This window comes from Serinus canaria, chromosome 18 (genome assembly GCF_022539315.1).
Source record: "Serinus canaria isolate serCan28SL12 chromosome 18, serCan2020, whole genome shotgun sequence".
Lineage (NCBI taxonomy): Eukaryota > Metazoa > Chordata > Aves > Passeriformes > Fringillidae > Serinus > Serinus canaria.
This window is the reverse complement of record NC_066331.1, coordinates 7461104-7484846: the sequence shown is the minus strand read 5'-3', so window position 1 is coordinate 7484846 and position 23743 is coordinate 7461104. Positions and strand designations below refer to the sequence as shown.

The 23743-nt window shown below is 54.2% G+C and overlaps 1 protein-coding gene across 2 annotated transcripts in view; it reads right to left on the bottom strand.

The window, feature by feature from the left end:
* MGAT5B (alpha-1,6-mannosylglycoprotein 6-beta-N-acetylglucosaminyltransferase B) overlaps positions 1-8984 on the bottom strand; it is a 73914-nt gene extending 64930 nt beyond the window's left edge. The window contains exons 1-2 of one of the 2 annotated variants that reach the window (XM_030232690.2): positions 8848-8984; positions 2507-2619 (exon numbers count right to left, since the gene is read on the bottom strand). In XM_030232690.2, coding sequence (XP_030088550.2) covers positions 2507-2619; positions 8848-8915 — 181 coding nt within the window. In that variant the 5' untranslated portion in view covers positions 8916-8984. Of the gene's footprint in view, positions 1-87; positions 171-2506; positions 2620-8847 lie in introns of those variants that run through there. The other variant, XM_050981274.1, reaches the window with a different exon arrangement.
* Positions 8985-23743: the final 14759 nt, after the last annotated feature.

Sequence of the window (23743 nt, the reverse complement as noted above, 5' to 3'; positions counted from 1 at the left end):
GAGGCCACACCCCAGCACCTCTCTCCAGGTCACTGGTTTGTGCAGGTTCCCCCAACCAGAGCTCCTCATCAGCCCAGCACAATTTACCTGCTCCTCTGAGCTCGCCTCCAGCCCAGCACTGTGTGCTTAACAGCCACCATCACTGCCAGGAATATTTCCTGGGCTTCCCTGGGATCCAGAACACATGTTAATTAAATGCCAGTTTGTTATTCAAACAGACCTTTGGAGACTTCACAGTGCTAATAAGCAGCACATCCCCTCCTGCTGCCTCCCTCCCTCCCTCCCCACGATGTTCACTCCTCGTGAGCTGCACCTCCCCTCAGCCAGGAGAGCCCTCTCTCTGGGCTGAGAGGGCTCCATCCCTGCTCCAAACAGAGGGGTCAGCCCTGCCCTCACCTCAGGTGTGCCCTCAGAGTCTGCAGGGATGGAGCTCCCCATCTCCCCAGAGGCTGTGATTCCCCATTTCCCAGGGAGGCTGCCCAGGATCCACCCCCCTTCCTGCCTTGGCCATGGGTGGGATAGCTGCTTCTCCCAGCCATCAGATCTCCCCCCAGCAGGCACAGCCTTTCCCAGGTGACAGAGGGAGGTCTGTGGTGACACTGGCCAGCTCCTGGCCAGGACATTCCCTGAGCCTTGGTCCCACTCTGCTTTGGGGGTTACTCACCCCTGGGAACAGCTTCATCACCCCGGGGCACAGCCAGTCCCTACAAACACCCCACCATGGCCAGGAGCAATGCCAAAGGCTCTTTATGTTTTTATCACTCCTTTTCACTCCTAAATCAAAATTCATGCTCAGCCTGGGAGGCAGCAGGTACTTCAGAAAATAAAACTAGCACAGTGGGAACCACAGCAGCCCCTGTAAAAGCTGTGACAGTGTGACAGGAAAGGCTGAACCCCAAAAGCCTGAACCAGGTGTTAAAGAGTGAGAAAAAGCCTCTCAGGTTGTGCCTGCCAAGCTTTGGGGACAAAGAACACAACCTTCCATCAGAGACAGCAGAGAGGATGCTTTGTGTTTAAACCCAGTGTGTGAGGCCATGAATGAAGCTCATCTTCCCCAATAAGAAGCACAGCAACAGCCAAATGTGCAGCAATTCATCTGGAAGCAATAGTTTGTTTGGCAAAGCCACTGAATATAGGAAAAAAAAATTGGATTTGCATTGAATTTTTTTGCTTTCTAACAAAGCAGGATTTGCCTTACCCAGTTAGAAAGCTAAGAGACCAAAACCTTGAAAAATTAGAGGACCTAGGTCATAATTTATTTCTTTTCTTCTTTAAATGAGACCAGTCAGGCATTACCAGAAGCAAGAATCAACCTGCACCACCTTGGAGCAAAGCAGCATCTCTCCCAGCTGGTGCTCACAGCCCTCAGCAGAGCCAAAGAGGCTCAGGCAAGAGGGTGAGCACCACCTTGATTTAATCACCTGAACCCCTGAGTGTGGAGGATTTGAGGTGTGAGAGCCTGAAAAAAGGAGATTTGTTTTAATTTGGGGCTGTGCTGACACTGCTCCCAGGAAATAAGAGGTAGACAAGGATGCAGCCAGTGGATTCAAAGGTCTGGGTTAAATTAAGGATAAGGATGGGAAAAGCCATTCCAAGGCATCCAGAAAAGGGGTGAAGTGCTGAGTAATGGTGTTTTAGCCATTATTCCACCCCAAATTTAGAGCCCTCTGTGCTGACCCCAGGTGAGCTTTCTGGAAACCTCTGCTGCTCTTTGCAGCACAACCTGTGCCACACCTCAGTGCTGGCCCCACAGCTCATCAGTGTCTCTGCCTTTCCTCCAGTTCTCCACAAACTTTTCAGGGACATTGGGGCTCCTCTGGGCCACAGGGCAGCTGTAACAGTGACAAACAGTGACACCTTTCATTTCAAACTCAGCAATCTTTTCAGAGCCCATCTCCTCAAAAGCCAGGTCTGGAGAAGGTGCTGGTCTGGGGGCTCCTGCCCACTCTCCCTGTGCTGTTTCTTATCCCAGACAGGAAGAAATCCCCTCAAACCAGACTTCACTCCCCAGCCATGTGCTTGGCTTGGGGACAGGAACACAAACCCACCTTCCCCAGGGACACGTACCCTGAGCAAGGGCAGGAGCGCTGAAAAGCACTGAACCTGCCACCTGCTCCAGGCTGGGCTCACCAGGGAAACACAGACAGGGGTTGGATGGAGCTGGTGATGGGAACAGCTGGAGGAGCAGAGGGGGAGGAACATCAGCCACCATGTCCTCCATCCACAGGGAGAACACAGATCCAGCTGCCACAGGGTGCCAGCTCCTGCTCTGACTCTGGCAGTGGTTTGTTTTCCTTTTTGTACAGTTGCATTTGTATTTTAAATTTTCCTAGTACAGAACTGTTATTCCTACTCCCATATCTCTGCCTGAGAGCTCCTTCATTTCAAAATTATAATAATTGAGAGGGAGGGAGTTTCCATTTTCCATTTCAGGGGGTCTCCTGCCCTCCCTAGCAGGCACCTGGCTGTTGGCAGTGCCAGGCCAGGCTGGTGGAGGCGCGCTCACCTTCGGTGCGGATGGTGAAGGGGGAGTCCCCCAGGCGCTTGGCTGAGAACTGCCCTCCCAGGGATGTCATCAGGAAGCACAGGGTGAAAAATCCAATGCCCAGCACAAAAATCCTGCAGAAGAGAAAGCAGAGCTGGAGCAAGGTGTGATGAGCAGCCAGCCCCAGCACCCCATGCCCCTGGGGTAATCCCTGTGCCCAGCAGCAGGAGAGGCTTTGGGTGTCTGGGACAATCCCAGCTCCATCCCTGTGGCTCACCCCACCCAGCCCTGGCAGGGAGCATCTGTGCAGCCCTACCAGCACCTCGCCCCAGCCACCCCAGACCCATGTGTGCTTCACAAAGAGCCCAGGACACAAACCCTGGCACTGAGCAGGAGGGTTTGCCTGGAACCCCCTCTGAAATCCCTGCAGCCTCTCCAATGGGCAGGCCTTGAGGATTCCCCACTGCACTCAGGGGGAGTGGTGGATCTGCCTCTTCAGCAGGGAAGCTGAGCCAGACCTCAACTGCCCTGCTCTGCTCCACCAGGGCCCGCCCAACAACCCAGACCACAGGAACCACCACAATAAACAATAAACAATACCTGTGTCCCTCTGGGAGAGAGGAGTAAAGACAGACCTTTACCTTCCCTTCCTCCCAAAGGATCTAAAAAATCCTTTGCTTTTAAAATCCCCTTTTAGCTTTTTATACAAAGCCTTTTGTTCCCCTGTAACTAGGCCACCAGCATTGTCATTGTGTCCCCTGTGCACAAGGGGACAAGGAGGGACCTGCACTCACGTGGCCTGGAGCCACCCCATCCCTGCTTTGTTCACAGGGCTGGCAGGGAAGTGTCTCCCGGGGAACACACAGGGCAGATTGTCACCTCCACGAGGGGCAGGAGCTCCCAGCACTGCTCCTGCTCTGCCCAAATTCAGCCACTCCCTCTTTCGGGGTGGAAGGGCTGAAGGCAAGAGCTCTGTGCCAGCCTGGCTGTTGTGCACGAGGGAGTGAAAAGCAGAGTGCTCTGTGCCAAGGGATGGATGTCTGGCCTCCTTCCACTGCTCAGAGACGCTGCCATCATCCCTGGGACTCTGTGGAGGTGCAGCAGCCTCCAGCAGCCGCACGGGAAAAGCCCTGGCAGAGCCACTGCCAGGTGACCGTGTGACAGCTCCCAGAGCAGCAGCGTGATCTCAGACACCAAACCCAGGGGAAATCTCCAGGAGGAGAAAGAGAAAAGACAACCCCCAGCCAGCCTGGAGAAACAACAGGTTTGTCCTCCAACAGGTGAATCAATCCTGAGTGGGCAGGGAGCTGAGGAAGCCCTCAGGGTGCCCGGGCATCGCTGCCTCTCAGCATCCCTGAGCCAAAGGGAGCAAGGGAAGCAGCCTGCAGCTCTCCTTTACAAGCTCACAGCATCCTCCACAGGAGCTGCACACAGCCACAGCACAGCCACCCAGGCTTTTCCAGGTGCAGAGGAGCCCCCCAGCTCCCCACCTAAGCATTTCTGCACAGCTAAAAGGCAGAGGAGTAGGAACAGCCTTCAACCCTGGGCTACAGCACGCCAGCACTTCAATTATCTGCTGCTGGAAAGGGCTAACAAATAAAGTGACCTGCTTCAAAGCCCTTGTTAGTGACTGGAGATGTTGTGCAGAGCTCAAGTACCAGGTCAAGCAGCTCAAGAAGGGCTGGGCTTCCCCAGGGAGAGCTAGTGGAGGAGCTCCCAGGGCAGCTCCCTGCTGTCCCTGCACAGCACAGCCAGGTTTTCCTCGCCTGGAGAGACTCCTGGGCAAAGCATGGCACTTAGAGAGGATCCCACGAGCTCCCCACCTCCATGCAGGCAGCTCTGACACTGCTGTCACACAGACAGCACACACCTGAGCCCCAGATCCAGGGCAGCCTCACCCTCAGCAGCAGCCAGCTCAAGAACAAAGGGTTTCTTTGCCTGCTCCGAGGAGAATCATCCTTGCTCACAGCAGACAGATCCCTAACTCCTGCCCATCCCCATGGATCAGCCCTGCCCCATCCCCGTGGATCAGGGGCGCCTGGCTCTGGGCAAGCAGCACAGCCCAGCTCCCCATCCCCTTCTCACCTCCCACCTAATCAAGGGGAGAAGCGACACCCTGGGCTTGTCAGCACCAAAGAGCTCTGCCAGCAGCACACTCAGCACCAGCACAAACCCTCCCTGACAGCCAGGCCAGAGCTGGCCCACCTGGCAGAGCTGGAGCTGATCTCCCTGGCAGAGCTGGCCCACCTGGGTGAGCTGACCCACCTGGCAGAGGGGATGCTCAAGTGCATCACTAGAACTGCCTGACATCCCCATGCAGCCTGGACCAGCTCAGGTCCCTTTATTTCTGAATGAGCTGTCCCTGGAGGGGTGGAAAGCTGTTTCCACAACATACCTAAGCCACTGTGCACTCACTAATCCAGGCTCCCATCCCAAAGGACCTGGCTGCAGGCACAGCCCCACAAGCAGGAAGCAGTGGAGCAGAGCCACCCCCTCCCCAGCAGATGCTGATGAGCCAGGCAGCTGTGGGACGTGCACACAGACACCATACAGAGCTCAGCCCCTCCAGAGCAGACCTGGGAGAAGGGTTTGCAGAGAGCTGAGGTCCAGCTCCAGCAGGGAGGTGACTGTGGAGGCAGCAGAGCATCCCTGATGCTGCAGAGTAACGTGGTGTCCCATAAATAGCTTGGAGAGGGGGTGATCTGGGGACATTGGTGCCTGATCTGCCATTATCACAGCCTGAGTCCAGCGCAGGGCTGCCTCTGGGAAAGGCTCTCAGGAGCACCCTGGAGGGGATTGCTGCACCCAGCCTGGCTTTGGAGGGCTGAATTTGCCCTTAGGGAATGCTGTCTGCCATGGCACTTCCCTGGCAGGAGAGGACAATAGCAGGCTAGAGAAGAAACAAGCTGAAGGGGCTCAAAGGCCAGGCAGGTCCTGCACCCCAGGGTCCATCCTGGTCCAAAACCCACCCATGGCCCTGTCCTGGTATCCCCTCCCCCAAGGGGCATTTTAACAAAGCATCACCTGAATAAATAGCCCTGATCCTGCTCTCACACCTCCTATTGACAATATCTTCATCATTATGCAAGACCTTGTTGATGCTTTTTAATCTTCATAATTATAGTCTGGCAAGGAGGGATCCTTAAACACTGAGCAGAAAGAAAAAGGGAAGGGAAGAAAAGGATACAAAGGTGATCTGTGCTCTATCATCTCCCTAGGAAACTAAACCTTTTTCATTTTGACTGGATTACAGAGAGTACAGGAGATGCAAGATGCTTTTTTTCCTTAAAAAAAAAGTTTAAAAAAATTTTTAAAAGGAATTGGAGCCTTACTGGAATTGCTGTCTTTGGGAGATCAGTGGATCCAGCCCAGAGCAGGGCTCCAGGGAGCAGGGATGGTGCAGGGCTGAGCTTTCAGCCTGAGAACCCCAACTCCTTTACTTTTGCTCCTCTTCTCCAGGTGAATACAAGTGCCTGGCCCAGACTCACCTGAGTGGAAACTCCTTATACAGAAAACAAATTTACCACAAAGTAGGTAAAACATACCAGATTCCAGATGGTCCAAATGCACTGGGTCCTCTCCCCCAAATCAAAACTAAGTCCCTGAAGACTCTGGAGTTCCAAGGACAAATAAAAGCTATCCTGCATGCTGGCTTTGCCTGCCATCCCATGTCACATTTAATTCACTTTGGCACAGTTTGGTGCCAAGTCCTTCTCCACATCCTCCCCAAACTGAAATGTTCATAGTTCTGGGCTCTGGCCTGGTGCCCAAAGAAAAGAAAGTGAAATTCCTCAAGTCTTAAATGAAAATTGGAAGTGATGCCCCAGTCATGGAGGATTTTGGCCCATGGAACTGAAAGCTGGATGTGACCAGGAGAGTCTGAGGGCTGAGCTGGGATGTGGTGGGGGGAGGAAGGCCAGCAGCACCCAGCAAGATGGGACTGTGCCCATGGTGCCACATCACCCAGCTGGGACCCACAGGGAGAATCCTGCACAGGTGCAGGGGAAAACCAAGTGCTGCAAGGTCAGGTAACACCTTTTATTAGTCAAGTTTTCAACCCCCAAAAGTGAGCCACCATTCCTACCAGCAGAAGTCAGGCTAATGAATGACTCCTCTCCCTCAAACCCCTTTTGCTTGGAGTCAGACAGGGCTCTGGTGCTCAGACTGATGCTCAGCCATGGGGACTGTGATCCATGCAGGGACCAGAGTGAACTCTCACTGACCACTGTCACATCCCACTGAAAGCCTGGCTGTGGTTCCCAGCTGGCAAACAGAACTACAGAGCCAAGGGCTGGGCAAGCTGGGCCAGGGCTCCTTGGTGAGCTCTTGCCTGGACCCAGCTCTCTTGCCTGGATCCAGCTCTCTTGCCTCTCACCATCACAAGTGAGACCCCTTTGCAGCTGAGATGAAGTCAAAGCCACCCTTGGACATTCCTGTAGTTTTCCAGACTGATCTGCTCCCTCTCTGAGGCTCTCTCCCAGCTCAGGGCTCTGCATTGCTTTGCTAAGCTGTCTGGAGGGAGGATAATGAAATGTTTTGGTGCACAGGATCAGGTTTCCTGTGTGCTGTTTGCCGATGGCAGCAATCCCCATCGGGCAGGGGCTGGCACCACGGGATTCCCGGAGCAGGGAGGCTTTGCCCAGCCAGCAGCAGGGAACCTGTCCATTTACAGGACCCATCCTGGCTGTCTGCACCTTCTCCCACTGCTGAGGGTTATCCCTGACCCACATCAGCTGAGGATGGGGTGCTGATGTTAGGGGAGCAGAGCTGATTTGGCCCAGGCTGGAGCTGGGCAGTGCCAGCACTCACCCACGCTGGGCTGGGAGCAAGGTGACACAGGACTGTGGAAGGGGGGTGACACTCAGCATGACAGCAGCAGGGAGGAGGTGCAGAGGTCCTGGACACTGTGGCACAGTAAGGAGAGGGGCTTGGGAATTCCTCCTCTTGCACAGGGAGAGCCTGGCTGTTAACAACAAGGTAACCCTGCTGGTTCCAGTGGCACCAATACTGGTCTGTACTGGTTGGAGAGCAGAAGCCAGCCCAGGGCACACGGCCAGAACAGTGCAAGTTCTCCACCTGGGCACCAGAGACCATCTAGCCATCACAAACCCCTCATCCACACACATCCTCATCCCTAACAGGACTTTGTGATCACCCTGCCATGCACTCTCTGTGCTCATCCACCCTGACTCCAGGTCACTGCTGGAGATGGGGTTCCCCTGCCTCAGGGGTGATGCCCAGGGCACAGGGATGCTCCAGCCAGTCACCTCCTCACTGTGGAACTCAAACCCAGTTAAGAGAGCAAAGAGCCAGGCGAAGAGTATCCCGCGGGGTGAGTGTGCCCTTCTCGTGTCTCTCGCAGTCACTCCCTGCTCCACCCCTGAGCTCTGGGAACCCTCACACCTCTGCCACCGCTTTGTGACATCGCCTTGGCCACGTTCCCCAGTCCCAGGGCAGTGCCGCGGCACCCAGCAGCAGAAATCGCTCCAGGCAAGCAGAGCCAGGCAGCTCCCTAGGACAGGCAGGAAACCTCTCCACACCTGAGTGCAAGCCCAGCCTGTCCTCCTTCCCCACGCCGGGCGGTACCCGGGCTAAGCAAAACGGCAGCGAGCAGATCCCTCCGGTGACCTCAAAGCCCCAAACACAGCGGGGAGCGCTGGAAGCCGCTGGGCTGGGCTCGCCCCACCTTGAGCTTCGTCCCCCAGCAGGTTCCCCTCTATCTCTAAGGGGTTTTGGTCCCCCCTCCCCATCGGAAAACCACGTAACTGCCGACATCTCTCGGGTGTCTCAAGCTCGGGACCAACCCAAGCACGTCTCCGGTGAAGCAAAGAAGCCGGAGAGCAAGGGCTGAGGAGGGGAACCGAATGTATGGAAGCAAAAATGGGGAGTTACAGCAAGGGGAAAAAGCAATGGGTGGGTACGGGTGTGCTGGAGCCGGAGGGGGTCAGGTCTGGACATCCACCCACTGCCTGCTCAGGGTAGGTTTCGAAATCCCCAGCTGCACCAGCAGGCTCAAACCAGAGGAACCGAATCGCCCCGAGTACCAACATCTCCGAGAACGGCTCTCAGAAAAGCCAGCGGCGAGCAGCCCCGCGATGACCCCGGAGACACCGGCGGGGGGACCGGGACCGGCAGCCAGCGAGAGCTGCAGGAGCCGCACGCTGCCCCGCGGGCAGCCCTGCCCGGATCCCTGCCCGGATCCCTGCCCGGATCCCTGCCCGGATCCCTGCCATCCCCAGCGGGGCTCCATCCGCACACCCCTCACGGAGCCCGAGCCCGGCAGCCGCAGCCCCCGCACCATTCGCTCCCCGCCCTCAGGAGCCGGGCGAGGCGGCAGCGCCAGAAGGAAACACCAACTTTACCTAAAGGGTCTCAAGGTGACGAGGCATCTTCTGACCATTATCTTGCCATCCGCGTTGACAGTGATCATCGTTCGAAGTTGCGGGCAGGGGGCGGCCCCGCACCCCCCCGGCGGCAGCGAGGGCGGCAGCGAGCGGGGCTCAGCGGGCGGGGCGCGGGGCTGCGCGGGGCCGCATGGCGGGGCCGCTGCGGGGACCCCCGCCCTAGCCTTGCCCCTGCCCGCTGCCGGCCGAGCCCATGGCCGGGCCCCTCGGCTCCGCTCCGCTCCGCGCACCCCGCGCTGCGGCTCCGCTCCGCCCCGCACCGCCCCGCGGGGCCTCCGCCGGGCTCCGCGTGCCATCTAGCGGCTACCGGGCCCGCAGAGGGGGGGGTCTGGGCAGCGGGGATGGGGAGGTGGGGGTGCGCACCCCCCGAGGTGCGGGGATGGCGTTGTGGGGGGGGATAACCGAGTTTGGGCGGAGAGGAAGGCAGCGTCCCCACGCAGGTGACAGCTCCCGGCGTGGGGACCTCGGCAGGCAGGGATGGCCCTTTGGCGGGTGAGGCAGACCAGAAATGCCACCCAGCACCGTGCCCGGGTGCTGTTTGATTTGGGGGGATTTAGGAGCAGGGCAAACCTCCCTTGAGGGGAAAGGCGGGTCTGGAGTCTCGGACAGCACCAGGCTGCAGCTCTGCGGCCCCATCACTCTGTTCTCTCTCGGCGGGGGGCACAGTCACAGCCACGACGTGGCTCCCCAAAGTCCCCGGGTGTTCCAGGGTGCTGCCGAGGGGACCAGGGCAGTGTCCTTGGGAAGACAAAAGGGCTGAGTCAGGAGAAGCAGTGCTGAGCTCAGCAGAGGTGCTTCCGGCTCTCCTGTGGAAGGTGACAAGTGCAAAAACTTCCCAAAAGTTGGGGCTTAAAGGAGCCAAGTGTGCCCAGAGCCCAAAGATGCCCTATTTCCAACACCAGCCAGGATGGGTGCCCCCACTGGGGGTGAGGGAAGGGATGCAGCTCCCCGGGGTGAGCACAGAATGGCTGGAAGGACAACGCTGTCCCCTCTTGGCCAGGCTATAGGACAGGGCCAGGCCGTGGTCTGGGGGCTGTGGTGCCAACAGGGCCCCCTCATGGCACACTGGCCCCCTGGCTGCCTGTTCCTCTTTGCTCTGAATAGCACCACAGGTACCATAAAGCACAGGGTGACACTGGGGGCAGCTGTCCTTTGCCTTCTCTACGGTGGGATGCTCTCCTCCCATGGTCTTCCCCAACTTTTCTCCATCCCACTTTCCTCCAGAGAGAGAAACCTCCCTCCAGCCCCACCTGCCTGGCCTGGCTTAGTGATCGGCACCTCAGGTGCTGAATTCCAAGGCCCTCCCAGCTCCAGCCACCCACTCCTCTACAAACTAACCCTGATCATGCACAATCCCAGGGTTTTTCCCGTGGGGCTGAGGAGGAGGAAAAGCTGCTGTAGTACTGCATTTCCAGATGCACCCCAGATGTTCACACTGCTTCCTTCTCCCCAGTGAAAACCAGGGGCAGCAAAGCTCCAGGGAGCATAAAGCTGCAACAGCCAGGAGTGAGCTCAGGGACAGCAGCTGGAAATTTACCTCAAACCAGAATTTTTCCTCATAAAGCAGCACTTTTTCCCAAGCAGAAGTGAGAGGCAAAACCACATTCTTCAGGACTTCTTAAATGCAGGAGGATTTTTGTGTTCATTCACACTTTTCATGGGCAGAAGACAGGGAAGGAGCCATTGCCACACCAGGTCTGGTGGGATCCCAGCAGGATGCAGAGGGATGCACAGACTGAGGATTTGCAGCAAGTCTGGCTCAGGAGCAGCAGCCAGCACTGCCAAGCCAAACCCCCAGGTCACCTTGGCAAGGACACCCTTCCCTGGAGCCCAGGACCTTATGGACACAACCAGACAGACCCCAAACACCAGCTGGGTGCTCAGTCCCTGCTCTTTTGGGTGCAGCTGGGAGCACCTGGCCTCCTCTGGAAAATCCACCCGGCGTTCCTCACCTGCCACTGGGCAAGGAGGGAGCAGCAGCCTGGTGAAGGTGCTGGGGGGATCCTGCTACCCAGGATTTCCTTCCTGCTCACTCCATTCCTAGCTCCTGACAGGAGTTCTTGGTGCTCACCTGAGCTGTAAAACCACCTCAAAATCTGGTGCTGCCCTCCAGAGCCCAGGTCCAGCCGGCAGCAGGAGGCAGAGCCCTTCTTTCCAAGAACTTCTTTCCAAGATCAGCTCAGCTCTGTGGGGCTGGAAGCCTTCCTAGTGCCCATAAACACTGCATGGAGTGGGTGGTGGGACAACCAGGGCACTGCCTGGCGTGTGCCAGGATCCAGCTGTGCCTTCCCGAGAGCCTGGGAGGGACAGGGAACATCCCAGCCAGGAGTGCAGAGCAGGGGGCACCAGAGCTCAGTGAGGGGTGAATTCTGAGGGGTGGGACCGCCTGACCTCCATAAGGATAACCCCAAGGTCCTTCTGTACGTCCCACAAGCTCTGGGTCATGCCAGTCCAGCTCTTCCCAGTGGCAGCAGCTTCCCAGCAGGAAAAGTCTGGGGTGTAGCAAAGCACCACACACTAATTATTTAAGAATTAGGGGTGAGTGACATTGAGGGGAGCAGTGACCAGGAAAGAGATGGTGTCCTCCCATTCCTCCTTCCAGAGCTGATCCTGGGCTGGAAAACACCCCCAAAGGGTTTGGATGTTTCTTGGGCAGGCAGAAGGCAGCTCAGTCACCTTGGCTTCCTCCAGGTTCTTCCTGCAGCACCGACCAGGAAATGAATAGAATAGAATAGAATAGAATAGAATAGAATAGAATAGAATAGAATAGAATAGAATAGAATAGAATAGAATAGAATAGAATAATTAAAATATAAAATAAAATGAAATAAATAAAATAAAATAAATAAAATAAAATAATAAAGTATATAAATCTGCTCTTGTCAATCTCCATGCACATCCTGGCAGGGTATCCTGGCAGGGTGCTGGGATCAGAAGGGAGCAACAGTCAGAGTTACTTCTGCAGCTCCCAATTCCCACCAGTATCAGCCATGCAGGATCCATCACCCCAGGGATGGGAATGTGGCGTTCCCACCCTCCAGGGCCCTCATCCCCAAGGAGAAGCACTGCAGCAGCCAATCCTTTCCCTGTGCTGATGCTTGAAACAAAAGCTTAATTAACTACCAGCTCGCTGTCTGTTTAGAGGGATAAATCTACAATCCAAGGATGGTAATAAAGCAGTGAATTATCTTCTTCAGCAGCTGAGAAGCAATAGCCCCAAAAATCAATATGCTGAAGTTATCCTGCACACACACACACACACACACACATTTGTTTGTTGTCCTGAATTCAGCAGCAGCAGGGAATGGAGAGAACCAACTCAGCAGCCAGCTGCCCCAAAAGAAACCAGTTTTGCACCAGTTGGAGCCCCTGCCCACCCAGAGGCTGACGCTGAGCATCCCCAGTGCAGGCTCCCAGTGCTCCTCCCCAGCTCTGCCTGTAACTGGGGCAGGGCCAAAGTTCCAGACCCAACACCAGAGCATCCTCTGGGAGATGGAACTCACCCTGCCCCACTGCCCCAGTGTCCTGGTTTAGGGCAAATTTGGGAGGAAACCTCCAAATGGGGTCCCTGTAGAAAGCAAATTCAAGTGGCCCATCCCGCTACTGGTTTGGGAGACAGAAACCTCCTTCAAGAGAAGTGGAAAAAACTGTTTATTTAACAATTAAAAACTGTTTATTTAACAATTTAAGACGATTTATTTAACAAGCAGAGTACTCACAGACATGGAAAATTTATAATATTAAGCAATGGAACCTCTTGCTGTTCTGAAGAGATGGCAAACTCAGAAAGCCCTTGTGGTGGGGTGCAGCTCTGCTTGCCCAGTCTCCATCAGTCCCTCTGGCACTGGAAATGCCACGTCCCAGGCCCCAGTGAGCCACAGGTGTGAGGTCCTGGTGTTTTCCTGGGTTTTCAGTCCAGAGCAGGGCTGATCAGTTCCAAGAAAAAGAAAAAAATACAGTCCAGGGAACTTCTCTGCCTCTGCCTGCTAAAAAATAACTAAAAGCAGAGGAGAGCTCTGTCCTGCTGTCTGTCCATCCTGCAGACAACACGGTCCAGGAGAAGAAATGTGGAGGAACAAGTGCAGCTCCTGGAAACCACACTTTGTTATTAACTCTGTTATTAAAAAATAAGTGTGTTTAACAAAAATTGTTGAACCACTTTTTGTTATCAACTTCGTTATTAACTTTGTTAACAACACACTTCTTCTCACCCCCTTTGGTCTCAGAAGCAATCTTCAAGGTGAAGAACTTAACATCCAGCACAAACAGAACAGAAATGGGGATACAGGCATCATAAAGTCACCCTAGGACACCCAGAAAAAGACCTTGGGACTCATCAGCTGACCCTTGGTGACTGTGCTGCCCCGAGTCCCAAAGCTCCCTCAGCAGCCATGGCTGCACAGAACGTCATGGTTTGGGTCACCACAGCTGCAGGAAAGGGTTATGAATGCAGGGGGGCTGTAACCCACCAGAAATAAAGCTTAAAATACATTCTTGCAAAGGTCACAGACGCACACACATCACTGCTCAGCTGTGGGCACCTCCAGAGAAGCCACAGTGACAGTGTTAGCTGGGCTTTTGGTGAGCAGTGCCCGTGTGCTGGGGATCCAAAAGCAGCCCAGGACCCTCCAGAGCCTCCCCACTCCAGCCCAGGACCCTCCTCAGAGCTTTCCAAAGCCTGGGGGCTGCATCTGCCCATGCTTCATCTGGGACCCTCCTCTCCAGCCTCAGGCTACTGGGTCCTCATGGGAAAACAGTGATCCCAGAGGGGGAGAATGACAGCAAGCAGTGGAGCTGTGATGTGCTGTGACAAGCCACTTCCTTAAACACAGCCTTGCCCTTGAGATAAGAGAGATAATTTGATTGCAGGAGCTGCCATGCCCAAATGCTTTGGGCATTAGGATCACTTAGTCACCATAACTCCTCTCAGTCCCCCCAGGTGACATTGCTGGGGACAGGGAGCTCTTTTAGTGACTCAAAAAACTTGGCTCTGCCACTGGCTCAGCCTCAATTGCTGCATCCATGCCTCTGCCCAGCTCTGGAACAGCAGGGCAGAAAGGCTCCCAGAGACCTCCTGTGCCACTGAGCATCACCAGCCAGGGGCAGCAAAACAAAAAACCCTAAATTTGCTCCTCAGAGCACTGGGCAGAGCAGGGAGGGGATGGCAGTGTCCTAAAGCCTCCTTTGCATCCCCACACACGGGGTGCTCAGGAGCTCCCTGAGACTGCTGAAAGGGACCAAGAGGAGCCAGAAAACTCCCTGGGCAAGTGTGGCCTTGCTGCTGCCATAGCAGGAAATGTGGGTGCTGAAGGTCCATCCACCAGCCTAAAGTCCCTGTGACTGCAGCCTGCAGAAGATGCAACATTTCCCTCAAACACCTGAAATCCAGAAACACTGCTCAGCTAACAGGCACAGAGAGAGGGCACCTGACACTGCCCTGGGGAGATTCACCAACCATGAGGGTCCCAGGATCTGTTCTCTGCTCCATGGGGCTGCTCTCTGTTCCCCAGGGCTGTACTCTGGGGCAGTTCTCCAGTTCACAGGGCTGTTCTCTGACCCCTGGATCTGTTCTTAGGTCCCTGGAGCTGTTCTCGATATATTCTGGTCCCTGGGGATGTTCTCTGGTCTCTGATTCTCTTCTCTGCTCCCTGGAGCTGTTCTCTGTTCCCCAGAGCTGTTCTCTGGAGCTGTTCCCTGTCTCTTGATCTGTTCGTTTGTCACTGGAGCTGTTCTCTGCTCCCTGCAGCTGTTCTCTATGTTTTTGTGTCCCTGGGGATATTCTCTGGTCCCCAGAGATGTTCTCTGGAGCTGTTCCCTGGTCTCTTGATCTGTTCTTTAATCACTGGAGCTGTTCTCTGATCCCTGGAGCTGTTCTCTTCTCCCTGGAGCTGTTCTCTATGTTTTCTGGTCCCCAGAGCTGTCCTCTGGTCTCTGTTCCCTGGAGTTGTTCTCTGGTCTCTGGAGCTGTTCCTTGGAGTTGTTCTCTGCTCCCTGGGGCTGTTCTCTGCTCCCTGGAGTTGTTTTCTAGAGATGTTCTCTGCTCCCTGGAGTTGCTCTCTGTTCCCTGGAGCTGCATGGCTGAGGTCTCCGTGGGCTGCACCACCAAGCAGACACCAATCTCTGTCCCCTCCTGCCCTGGGACAGCAGCTGGGAGCCCAGGGGTGATGTTCAGCATTTCTGCACTGCCTGAAGGCATCCCCAGGGGCAGATCCAGCAGGGCTGAGGCTGGCTGCAGCCTCCAGCACTCAGGATGGGCTCTGAGCATCCAGTGGGGAGCAGGAGGAGCATTCCAGCCCCTGCATCCCCAGGGGTGCTGCAGCCCCCAGCAGCAGGATGGGTGTAGGAGCATCAGGGGGTGGGATGGTCAGGATGGACAGAGATGAGAGATCTCTGAAGCCAGGTCTGGACCTTGTGGTTTATTGCAAAGGGCCTGGGTGCAGGGCCCTGCTGGGAGCTGCCAGCCACAGCTCGGAGCAGGCCCGAGAGAAGAAAGTGGTAAAGAGGATGAGAGACAGAGAGAGGATGAGAGGGTAAGAGAGTAAGAGAGCGAGGTTCCTGTCACAATACAATAAATCTTCTTCTGTGCTGATTATTCTAATTCTCACTAACCAATCTAGTACAAGATAAAAATCCTATAGCATTTACATGCAGCCTATAAGAACCACTACATTACCATACTGTGTTACATTTTAAACCCTAAAAACTCCTCTTTGGGCCCTTCTGCCAAGCTAGTAGGGTCTGCTCTGGCCCTTGAACCTGTCTGCAAGCAGAGGGTATTGTCTGATCAAAAGGGGATTACCTTCAGCTGGCCATGCCATTGTTTTCCAGTTGTTCAGTAACTAAGGCATCTCAAAGCTGCTTTCATTTCAATCTCGCTTATAGTTTCTATATCCTCAAAATCTTTTGCTAAGCAATCACAGTTATAAAGCTTTCCTATTCCATCTTCCCCAAGAGAAGGGCCCCCAGCCCACGGGAGCATCCAGTGGGCAGCAGGAGGAGCATTCCAGCCCTTGGATCCCCGGGGTGCTGCAGCACAGGTCGGGTGTAGAACACGGGATTCTGCAGCTCCCGACAGCACAGGGCTGTCAGCGCTGCCTTGCAGGGGAATTTGGGCAGCTCCTGCTCCTCCAGCCGGTCAGCACTGTGAATCCTTCACTTCCATTAGCTGCTAATTCGCTAATTCAGCTGAGGAGAATAATCGATGTAGGGATCACTCCTCGGCTCCCAATAGGACTATGTGTGCTGAGAGCAGCGGGGAAGCTGAATTTCCCTTTCTCCTCCTGCTTAAATAAACTCATGCATTTTTCTCACTATGTTAATTAAACCCAGCAACGACCCCGGCTTCACCGAGAAGCAAACACAAAAGGTGAAAGGAAAACCTGAAGCAGCTTTATCGGTCACAAAGGGCTCCTGGCTCGCCGGCTGCAAAGGGAGACGCTCAGAGGAAACTCGAGCAGCAATTAAAAATTAAAGAGAAAGGAAGATGTGTGCAGCAGAGAAGGGAGGTGCACTGAGCTCGCATTAAGAGGCAGCTCCTGATTCCCCCGGGGAGCACAATTCCCTCACTGGGCAGCTCTGCCCAGCTCCAAGGAGGAGGCAACAAGGAAGGGACAGCCCAGAGTAAAGGGTGGGAAATGCTGAACTACCTCTCCTGAAGAGGACAGGGCATCCTTCCTCCCTTTGGGTGGGGTTATTTGAGGCTAAACACCCCAGAGAGCCCTCACCGGGAAGGGGAGCAGGGAAAGTCAGCCCCGAGGGCTGGATGTGCCCTCTGCCAGGCAGATTCTCAGAGCTGCCAGCTCAGGTTTGCCTCTCCCTCTGCCTCTCTGTCACACCCAGCTGAGCACATTTCCCAGCCCGGTGCGGTCCCAGGAGGACAACACACTGCTCAGCCACTGGATTAGCATCGAAAGGACAAGAAAAACCCTCTGCAGGAGCCTCCCAGGCTTGTTAGCACGTTATCCTGAGCTCCTGCAGCAAGTGCTGCCTGCCCGGAGCGGGAGAGTCCGGGAGCTCCCCCAGCACCCCACAGGATGGATTTTATCCCCTGGGGAACAAGCCTGGGAGAGGCCAGGAGCTCCCCCAGCCATCCCATGGGATGAGGGTGGATTTTATCCCCTGCAGAACAAATCCAGCAGGGTCTAGGAGCTACCCCAGCATTCCACAGGATGGATTTTATCCCCTGCAGAACAAGCCCAGTAGCTTGGTCCCCGAGCTCCCCCAACATCCTACAGGATGAGGATGGATTTTATCCCCTGGGGAACAAGCCCACCAACCTGGGGGCATCACCAGGCACAGGGTGGAGACATGTTGGAGCTCAGTGTGAAGAGTGCTTCACAGAGGCTGAGGAAGGGGAGAAGGGAGAGCTGAAACCCCCCAGGAGGCTCCTGTATCCACAAGGACTTCCCCATCCACCATGCAGCCACTTGCCAGGGGCTGGGGAGTGCCAGAGCTGCGGGTCCCCGCAGTGAGCAGCGGTGCTGGAGCAGGAGGAAGGTTCAGCCAAATTAAGACGGACAAGATACATCAAGCTTCTGCTGTAATTAAGGAAAATCGAGTCAGGGGTGAGAAGTCTCCAGCCTTTTAATTACTGCAGGAGGGTCGAGGCTGCTGCACAGCACTCACAGCCCTGCTGCTGTGTCAGGAGGCTGAAAGTGGGAGAAGCCTCATTTTGCAGCCCCCTCTCTGCCAAAAGACTTCAAAATTTATCCAGGAAATGTTAAACTGTCCTGAGTTATTCAAATTCATGATGAAACACAAGGAAAGCCCCCAGCTATGGCTGGGATCATGCAATTAGACTATGAGAAAATAAACTCTGAAACCCTCAGACATTCAAACCTGAGAGACTTCATGAAGAAAAATGTTCGCTTTTTGCACACAATGAGTGGAAATAATTTTAGGGTTTTATTATTATTATTATTATTTTAGGAAGGAAATAAGCATATTTCAACCCAGTCAAGAGTGAAATTGAGTTGAACAACAAAGCAATTTCTATTAGTGGAGTCCACGGGGGGAAAAAAATATAGATGAATAGGAAACTCACAAAGAAATGTGTCAGACAATGGTGGAATTAGGAATTAAGAGACTTTGCTTCACTGCTGATAATATAAGCACATAATGATCTGCCTCATCCCTTATGTGCTCCCTTCCTGTAACAACACTGTAAAATCACAGCAGTGGAAAAAAATGGGGTTTAATTCTGCCCTCCATCCAGCAGGGGAGGGAATGGGGTGCTGTCCTTTGGATCCCCCATTAGGGCTGGTCCCCTTTTCCTACAGAGCACCTCCTCTGCCCATCCCATTCCTCTTCACCTTCTCCACTCCCTGCTGGTGCTTTTGGGGACAGGCAGCATCCAGCTGTCCCCTCCTGAGGGTCCCCATCCCACACCACAGGTTCCCTCCCAAGGTGTGGCTGCTCCTCATCTCCTCTCCACTGCCAAGGATCCAGGTCCTTTGGTTAAAAACTTAGTTTAAATAGTCTTAAGCATCAAATCTTAAAGCAATTACACTGCCCTAAATCTTTATTGGCTTTAAAGATTAACTTCTCATCTCCAGCAAGGCAGCTCCACTTGTTTCTGCTCAGCAGGATGACAATTTGAATATGGAGACAAAGGAATATTGATCACACCCTTTATTGCTAAATGGAATTTTTTGTACCTCTTTCCTTCATTTTTCTTTCTTTTCTATAGTTCTTCTCCTACAGACAGGGCAGTGAAGGTGAACTGCTGCAGGAGCAGAGGCTGGAGCTGCCAGGTGCTCTGTCACAGAGGCAGGGAGGAATGCAAAACTCAATTTCCAGCAAGTCCTGTTCCCTTTGAAATCAATTAGGCGGCTCCTGCGGCCCCGGGTTGAAAAGAGATGGACGGAGGCAATCAAGGGGAGAAGCACTTGAGTAAAAGAGCAGTAAAAGCACAGAGCAATTCCCTAAAATGCTGCTGATCCATCAGCTAAGAGGCTCTGTGAGGGAAGCCAGGGTTTGAACAGCTGGTTTTGTACCAGCCCTCCTTCCCAGGGCATGGCCAAAGCCACCCCAGTGCCGTGGGACAGCTGGGACACAGCACGTGGTGGCTTCTCCCTGGGCTTGGATCTAGCCCAGATGTGTCCATTAGGGACAAGACCTCACTCCCAAAGGCCATTTGGCCCCAAAAGGGGGTGGTTCCACTCCTTCAGCATCCCCCTGGCAAAACAGGCATCCAGAAAGGGGCACCACAAGGAGCACATGGTGGCATTTGTGTGACCCAGAAGGGCCCTGGCAGGGGGAAAAGCCAACAGAGGACAGGCAGTTCCTCAGGGAAGGATGGTTTGAGGTTTTCCCTCTCCATTTCCTTGCTCAGGAGGGAAGAGCACAGGGCTGACAGAGCTTGTTCCCACATTTACCCACATCAATGCTCTCTCAGAGCCTCTGTCTTCTGAATTTCCAAAAGGAAGAGGAGAAAATAGAATCAGCAAACTGAGGAGCAGTTGGAGCTGCACTTGGGCTTAAAGAGGATTGATAAATTTCCTCCACACCAGTAAATAACCAGACTTTGCTCCTTGCCCAGAGGTGGGAGCATCCCTTCTCCAAACACCTGCAATAAGACACTTGCAATTACTGCTTTGTCTCCTGGAAACTAGTAAATAATTCAAACAACTCTGCTTCTTTTTTTTTTTTTTCTTTCCCCTTTTGTTTTTCATTTTAATTAACCCACATAGAATTTTGTCCTCCAAACACAATCACAGCAGCCCAGGAACAGCCAGCAGAGGATTTCATTACACAGCTTCCCAGCCAGATCCTGCAGCCATTATTAATAGAGACTTCACCGAGTGAGGAATTAATAAACCCTGATGGCAAGGGGGAAGGGAAGCACTCCTGGTGCACATCAGCCTCTCCTCTTGTCCCTGGGATGGCTGGTTAGAGGTGCCAGGGGGCTGCCATGCCTTAGGGACAGCCAACCCTGCCTCCTGCAGCCTAGTGCCACCATCCTCTGTCAGTGCCGGTGGCCCAGCAGGAGATGCCGGGTTCAAACCAAGTGAGGGAGTCAGGAAAGCTGGCTCAGCACACACAGGTCACTGCACAGCCCCTGGCAGAGTCCAAGGGTGTGTTTTCACAGAGCTGTGCTAATCCTTCCTCTCTCTGCTCCCACCAGGAGCAGCTGGTGCCTGGAACACTGCCTTGGCACCGGGAATTGCTCTCACCTGGGGGTGGATTTATGGAGGGCACACACAGCCCCCCCCCCCCAAGTCCCTGCCCTGGGAGGAGAGAGCAGAATTGTGCCCCCCAGCACCCCAGTGTGGGGTAAAACCCTGTGTCCAGCTGGTTTTGGGGGTTTGGATCCTGCCTCAATGCTTAAACCCACATACATGGTGCCTGTGTTCATGAGTGTCCTGTGGTGAACATCCATCCATACATCCCTCATCCATCCATCCATCCATCCATCCATCCATCCATCCATCCATCCATCCATCCATCCATCCATCCATCCATCCATCCATCCATCCATCCATCCATCCATCCATCCATCCATCCATGATCTGCTCTGGTTGACCCCTCAGGAAGAAGAAAACACCTCCTCCTTGGAGAGCCCCCTGTTCCAGTGGGGTTTTCCTGACACGAGGCAGTCTGGATGGGACAGGCAGGGACACAAGGGACACATTTCTCCTGAGGGATGCTCCTGTAGCAAAATGCCAGCATTCCCTGGAGTAACTTGCAGAGGGACCAGGCCCAGCCAAGCAGGCTGGCACCACACCCTGCTCCTGTCTGGATTTTTCTCTCCTGCTCCCCAGCCCAGGAAGGCTGTGCAGGCTGCAGGAGGCTGTGAATCGCTTCAGCTCCAGGGCTTCTCTGCCTTGATCAGCTGCACTTAGATAAACAGCAGCACATCAATAAGCAGCTCTAATTAGAGGTGTTAATAGCACTGGGAGCTGGGGGAAAGCACATGGAGGCAGGAGGGAGAGCAGTTGGCAAAGTGAGGAGAGAGGGAGGGGAGGAGCAGGGAGACCTGGGATGCTCAGAACTTTCCCTTTCTGCCTTAGGGGGGCTTGGCACACACCCCACGGGTGGGACAATCAAGCTCCAGGAGCCCCCAGGAAATTGCCAGGGAAATATCCTCCATCCTGATTATCTTGAATAATTTATGCAGATGCTGTCATGCATTCATATTTTATGGAAGTCTTGCAAAGCTGTGGATGCTCACAACCATTTGCTCTCTTCCAGAAATCTCCATCAGTGAGGGGTTCTGGGAGCTGGAGTGGAAATTACAGCTTAGGGACCTCAGCTCCCTGTGGCACAGGGGACAGGGCACAGAGCTGATCAGGGCAGCCACATTCCTAGGGCTGGGTTGTGCCCCTCCATCCCAGCATGCATCCCCCAGTACTTCCTGGGACAGCCATCCCAGGGCAGAGGGGACAAGGGACACTGGCACAGCAGCAGGGCTCCCACCATGGCCCCATTCCTCACAGCCCTCTCCAGCCTGGTTCCCCAAAGCAAAGAGGCTCTGTGGTCCCATGGTGGGACTTGGGAAAGGGTCAGTGCCCACAGCACCATCCCCTGTGCCCAGGAAGCCTCTCAGTGATGCTGAGCAGCACAAATGGGCAGGAGCTGCTCCCTCAGGGTCCCTCTGTCCCCTGATGGGTGGGACACAGTCTGGGGCAGAGGGGCCCCCTGGGCTGCCCTGCCTGATGGTGGGCTGGGCATTCCTGCCAGCTCCAGCACTTCCAGTGCTTCCCCAGCAGCTGTCTCCCTGGAAACTGGAAGCAGGAAAGGGCATCACTTCCCTTTGGGAAAGGTGGGTGGACAAGCTGTGCAGCAATTCCTTCCAGGAAGGGGGATGGATGAAAGGCTGTGACTCCCCTGCTGCCCAGCTCCAGGTGTGTCAGGCAGGATCTTTCCTTCCCAGGGATCCTCCAGGCTGTGGAGGGGCAGGAGCCATTCCCACACCTCCCCAGTGCTCCACATCTCCATCTGCTTTGGGGTCAGGAGGGATCAGTGCCAGGATTCAAGGCCACATGGGGGGCTGACAGTCACTGCAGGAAAAGCAAAGGACTTTGTGGAGAGCCAACAGAGCAGGAGGAAGAAGGAGCAGGAGGTGGGCAGGGAAGGAGGACAACAGATGGGAGTAAGGGGAAAATTTGAGGAAACCAAGAAGAGGTGTTCAGAGAGTGCTGGAGGAGGATGTGGCCTCAGGGAAGCCTGCCAGGACCCAGCAGAGCAGAAAGACAATGATATTAAAGCAAAGACACTGGATATTTTCATTCCCTGCAGCTCCTGCTCCTCAGAGGAGACCGAGGATGTCTGAAAGGCAGGCAGAAATTCAGCCAGAGGCACTTCAGTCTCCTTGTTCAGCCTGTAAAACATGGGGAAGCAGAGCAGGGACACGGCTCAGGGGGGACAGAAAGGACTGGCACGTGTCCCCAGGCAGCCCATGTGTCACACACCCCACACTGGCTCTGTTTGCACTCCCTTTGGGGACACCCAGGGGAAGCCTTTGCTCAATCCCAGCTGCCTCTGCCTGCAGCAACTCCCATCCATCTCAATTAATGAACCTTCCCCAAAAATGCACCAGAGGCCCCAGCTCCTGTGAGCAGAGAGGGGGGGACACAGAAAAATGTCCCCTGCCACACTGGGGGTGGCTGCTCTGAGCCTGACCCATCTCACACTGACCATGGGCACGTCCAGCTGCTCCACACTGGGCAGGGCATGAGCAGCACCAGCAGCTCCACTGAACATTCACAGTCCCTGAACACGATTCCTGCACCCAGGGTTTTTCTCCTGGGAAGCTGAAAGGCAGCAAGAGAGGCCTCAGAGAAAAGGAAAACAATTCTTATCTCATTTGCTTCTCCTGTGTTGTGCTCATGTAGAATGTGTTTGGAGATTGTTTACCCACAGGTGATTGTCCCATTGGTTTCTGGTGTGTTGTTTTGGCTCTGGGGCCAAGCTGTGTTGGGACTCTGGAAAGAGTCACCAGTTTTCATTATTATCTTTTTTGTATATCTCATACTAAAATGATATACTATATACTTATAATAGTATCTTTTCTGTATTCTTTAGTATAGTATAGTATTCTTTACTATAACATAGTACAATAAAATAATAAATTAGCCTTCTGAGAACATGGAGTCAGATGCATCCTTTCTTCCCTGGCACAGGGCTCACCATGAATTTTCAACAGCTCCATCAGGGTTGGGCTCTGCCAGCAGCACCTCCCAGCCCAGGGAAGGAGAAGGCTGTGGATCCAAAGGCAAGCAGGAACCTGGGGGCTCAAGCAGGAGCCTGGGGGCTCACCCAGAGCCCAGCTTCCTCCAGGAGTTCACATCAAGCTCAATGAGAGCACTGGGGATTTATTAGCAGAGCTACTCCTGGGTGCAGCTGTGAGGCTACAGAAAAGGCATCTGCTGCACCAGGAGCAGCACAGGGAGATTCTGGGGGGAAAAGCTGCTGGTTTAGCTCTGGGTGTTCAGCACAGGGTCACCCTCAGGAGTGCAAAGGAGGCTACAAGCCCTGCTGGCATCAAGTTAAAAAACAGGAGGTGGGGAGACCACAGCTCAGCTCCAAACCCACAAATGAGCCTCTCTTTTTAATCTTTTCCAGGGAAATGGTTTCTCCAGTTTTTGTTTGGAACAGCCAATCAAACCCAAGGAGTTGCATCCAACTGCGAGGGGAAAAAAGAATTCCAGGTCTATTAAAAATTATGAAAGACACCTTGACAGTGTCCCTTTAATGTAATTAAAAACCTATTTAAAGGCATGCCAAATGTTTACTAATTAAACAAGCACTTCATTCTGTAGCCATAATGGAAAAAGTAATTGGGATACTTTGAGCAAATCCCAGGTTTTTAAAGAAATAATTACTTTATAGAAAATTAGTTACTAAATTAAAC